The sequence below is a fragment of the Silurus aristotelis genome (genome assembly GCF_946808225.1).
Source record: "Silurus aristotelis genome assembly, chromosome: 9".
Lineage (NCBI taxonomy): Eukaryota > Metazoa > Chordata > Actinopteri > Siluriformes > Siluridae > Silurus > Silurus aristotelis.
The window spans coordinates 30,861,579-30,866,578 of record NC_139582.1 but is presented as its reverse complement, the minus strand read 5'-3'; the positions used below and the strand labels follow the sequence as shown (position 1 = coordinate 30,866,578).

General features: G+C 48.4%; 1 protein-coding gene across 5 annotated transcripts in view; it reads left to right on the top strand.

Annotated features, from left to right (window-relative positions):
* The window catches only part of trmt1 (tRNA methyltransferase 1), a 9,454-nt gene that overhangs the window by 3,719 nt on the left and 735 nt on the right, over nucleotides 1–5,000 (top strand). For 3 of the 5 annotated variants that reach the window (XM_083551386.1, XM_083551385.1, XM_083551387.1), the window contains exons 12-13: nucleotides 4,586–4,662; nucleotides 4,752–4,871. In XM_083551386.1, the coding sequence (XP_083407512.1) occupies nucleotides 4,586–4,662; nucleotides 4,752–4,871 (197 nt within the window). The remainder of the gene's footprint in view (nucleotides 1–4,585; nucleotides 4,663–4,751; nucleotides 4,872–5,000) is intronic. The other 2 variants (XM_083551389.1, XM_083551388.1) reach the window with 1 other exon arrangement.

Below are 5,000 nucleotides of genomic sequence, written 5' to 3'. Positions count from 1 at the left end.
ACGCTACTCCCTGTTCCCTATACCCTACTCCCTGTACCCTACACCCTATACACTACTATACCCTACTCCCTGTACCCTATACGCTACTCCCTGTACCCTATACCCTACTCACTGTACCCTATACCCTACTCACTGTACCCTATACCCTACTCTCTGTACCCTGTACCCTATACCCTACTCTCTGTACCCTGTACCCTATACCCTACTCTCTGTACCCTGTACCCTATACCCTACTCTCTACACCCTGTACCCTACACGCTACTCTCTACTCCCTGTACCCTACACGCTACTCCCTGTACCCTATACACTACTATATCCTACTCCCTGTACCCTATACCCTACTCCCTACACGCTATACACTACTATACCCTACTCCTGTACCCTACACCCTACTCCCTGTACCCTATAACGTACTCCCTGTACCCTACAAGCTACTCTCTACACCCTAAACACTACTGTACCCTATACCCTACTCCCTGTACCCTACACGCTACTCTCTACACCCTATATACTACTATACCCTACTCCCTGTACCCTATACCCTACTCCCTGTACCCTACACGCTACTCTCTACACCCTATACACTACTATACCCTACTCCCTGTACCCTATACCCTACTCTCTGTACCCTATACGCTACTCTTTACACCCTATACACTACTATACCCTACTCCCTGTACCCTATACCCTACTCCCTGTACCCTACTCCCTGTACCCTACACGCTACTCTCTACACCCTATACCCTACTCCCTGTACCCTACTCCCTGTACCCTACACGCTACTCTCTACACCCTATACACTACTATACCCTACTCCCTGTACCCTATACCCTACTCCCTGTACCCTACACGCTACTCTCTACACCCTATACACTACTATACCCTACTCCCTGTACCCTATACCCTACTCCCTGTACCCTACACGCTACTCTCTACACCCTAAACCCTACTGTACCCTATACCCTACTCCCTGTACCCTACACGCTACTCTCTACACCCTATACACTACTATACCCTACTCCCTGTACCCTACACGCTACTCTCTACACCCTATACACTACTATACCCTACTCCCTGTACCCTACACGCTACTCTCTACACCCTATACACTATACCCTACTCCCTGTACCCTACACGCTACTCTCTACACCCTATACACTACTATACCCTACTTCCTGTACCCTATACCCTACTCCCTGTACCCTACACGCTACTCTCTACACCCTAAACACTACTGTACCCTATACCCTACTCCCTGTACCCTACTCCCTGTACCCTACATGCTACTCTCTACACCCTAAACACTACTGTACCCTATACCCTACTCCCTGTACCCTACACGCTACTCTCTACACCCTATACACTACTATACCCTACTCCCTGTACCCTATACCCTACTCCCTGTACCCTATACCCTACTCTCTACACCCTATACACTACTATACCCTACTCCCTGTACCCTACACGCTACTCTCTACACCCTATACACTACTATACCCTACTCCCTGCACCCTTTACCCTACTCCCTGTACCCTACTCCCTGTACCCTACACGCTACTCTCTACACCCTATACACTACTATACCCTACACCCTATACACTACTATACCCTACTCCCTGTACCCTTTACCCTACTCCCTGTACCCTACACGCTACTCTCTACACCCTACTATACCCTACTCCCTGTACCCTGTACCCTACTCCCTGTACCCTACTCCCTGTACCCTACACGCTACTCTCTACACCCTATACACTACTATACCCTACTCCCTGTACCCTATACCCTACTCCCTGTACCCTACACGCTACTCTCTACACCCTAAACACTACTGTACCCTATACCCTACTCCCTGTACCCTACTCCCTGTACCCTACACGCTACTCTCTACACCCTATACACTACTATACCCTACTCCCTGTACCCTGTACCCTACACGCTACTCTCTACACCCTAAACACTACTATACCCTACTCCCTGTACCCTATACTCTACTCCCTGTAACCTACTCCCTGTACCCTACACGCTACTCTCTACACCCTATACCCTACTCCCTGTAACCTACTCCCTGTACCCTACACGCTACTCTCTACACCCTATACACTACTATACCCTACTCCCTATACCCTACTCCCTGTACCCTACATGCTACTCTCTACACCCTATACTATACCCTATACCCTACTCCCTGTAACCTACTCCCTGTACCCTACACGCTACTCTCTACACCCTATACACTACTATACCCTACTCCCTGTATCCTATACCCTACTCCCTGTAACCTACTCCCTGTACCCTACACGCTACTCTCTACACCCTATACACTACTATACCCTACTCCCTGTACCCTATACCCTACACGCTACTCTCTACACCCTATACACTACTATACCCTACTCCCTATACCCTATACCCTACTCCCTGTACCCTACTCCCTGTACCCTACACGCTACTCTCTACACCCTATACCCTACTCCCTGTACCCTACATGCTATTCTCTACACCCTATACACTACTATATCCTATACCCTACTCCCTGTAACCTACTCCCTGTACCCTACACGCTACTCTCTACACCCTATACACTACTATACCCTATTTCCTGTACCCTATACCCTACTCCCTGTACCCTACACGCTACTCTCTACACCCTATACACTACTATACCCTATTTCCTGTACCCTATACCCTACTCCCTGTACCCTACACGCTACTCTCTACACCCTATACACTACTATACCCTACTCCCTATACCCTACTCCCTATACCCTACTCCCTGTACCCTACATGCTACTCTCTACACCCTATACACTACTATACCCTATACCCTACTCCCTGTAACCTACTCCCTGTACCCTACACGCTACTCTCTACACCCTATACACTACTATACCCTACTACCTGTACCCTACACCCTACTCCCTGTAACCTACTCCCTGTACCATACACGCTACTCTCTACACCCTATACACTACTATACCCTACTACCTGTACCCTACACCCTACTCCCTGTAACCTGTACCATACACGCTACTCTCTACACCCTATACACTACTATACCCTACTCCCTGTACCCTATACCCTACACGCTACTCTCTACACCCTATACACTACTATACCCTACTCCCTATACCCTACTCCCTGTACCCTACATGCTATTCTCTACACCCTATACACTACTATACCCTATACCCTACTCCCTGTAACCTACTCCCTGTACCCTACACGCTACTCTCTACACCCTATACACTACTATACCCTACTCCCTATACCCTACTCCCTGTACCCTACTCCCTGTACCCTACACGCTACTCTCTACACCCTATACCCTACTCCCTGTACCCTACATGCTATTCTCTACACCCTATACACTACTATATCCTATACCCTACTCCCTGTAACCTACTCCCTGTACCCTACACGCTACTCTCTACACCCTATACACTACTATACCCTATTTCCTGTACCCTATACCCTACTCCCTGTAACCTACTCCCTGTACCCTACATGCTACTCTCTACACCCTATACACTACTATACCCTACTCCCTGTACCCTACTCCCTGTACCCTACACGCTACTCTCTACACCCTATACACTACTATACCCTACTCCCTGTACCCTACTCCCTGTACCCTACACGCTACTCTCTACACCCTATACACTACTATACCCTATACCCTACTCCCTGTAACCTACTCCCTGTACCCTACACGCTACTCTCTACACCCTATACACTACTATACCCTACTACCTGTACCCTACACCCTACTCCCTGTAACCTACTCCCTGTACCATACACGCTACTCTCTACACCCTATACACTACTATACCCTACTACCTGTACCCTACACCCTACTCCCTGTAACCTACTCCCTGTACCATACACGCTACTCTCTACACCCTATACACTACTATACCCTACTCCCTGTACCCTATACCCTACACGCTACTCTCTACACCCTATACACTACTATACCCTACTCCCTGTACCCTACATGCTATTCTCTACACCCTATACACTACTATACCCTATACCCTACTCCCTGTAACCTACTCCCTGTACCCTACACGCTACTCTCTACACCCTATACACTACTATACCCTATACCCTACTCCCTGTAACCTACTCCCTGTACCCTACACGCTACTCTCTACACCCTATACACTACTATACCCTACTCCCTATACCCTACTCCCTGTACCCTACATGCTACTCTCTACACCCTATACACTTCTATACTTTACTCCCTGTACCCTATACCCTACTCCCTGTACCCTACATGCTACTCTCTACACCCTATACACTACTATACCCTACTCCCTATACCCTACTCCCTGTACCCTACATGCTACTCTCTACACCCTATACACTTCTATACTTTACTCCCTGTACCCTATACCCTACTCCCTGTACCCTACATGCTACTCTCTACACTCTACATTCTATATCCTACACAACACTCTCTACCCTCCTCCCTCCCCACAACCCAATCACTGTGGACGTGTTCCAATCCACACTCCTAACACTCCTGTTACACCATGATGTTTAAATCACTGTGTGTGTGTGTGTGTGTGTGTGTGTGTAGGAAAAGAAGAACCCAGTGAGGAGAGAGAGGTTATCAGAGACAAGTCCAGCGTTCCGTATTCTCTCCACAGAACCTACGTGAGAACTGCAAACACACACACACACACACACACACACACACACACACACACACACACACACAGTAATGCTGCTCCTCTGTGTTTCAGTGTTCAGGCGTGTTTTGATGTGAGAGACGATGCAAACCCTCAGTCACGTAAACGTCACCTCACACGCTTCCAGGAGAATCCTCAGGCTAACTGGGGTCCTAAAGCACGTGCCAGGTCCGGGTCAGTGTGCACACACACACACACACACACACACACACACACACACACACACCACTTATACAGACCATGCTATAGAATACATAATGCACACATGATACTATTCTGTGATGTCAGCAGTGTATGGCATCT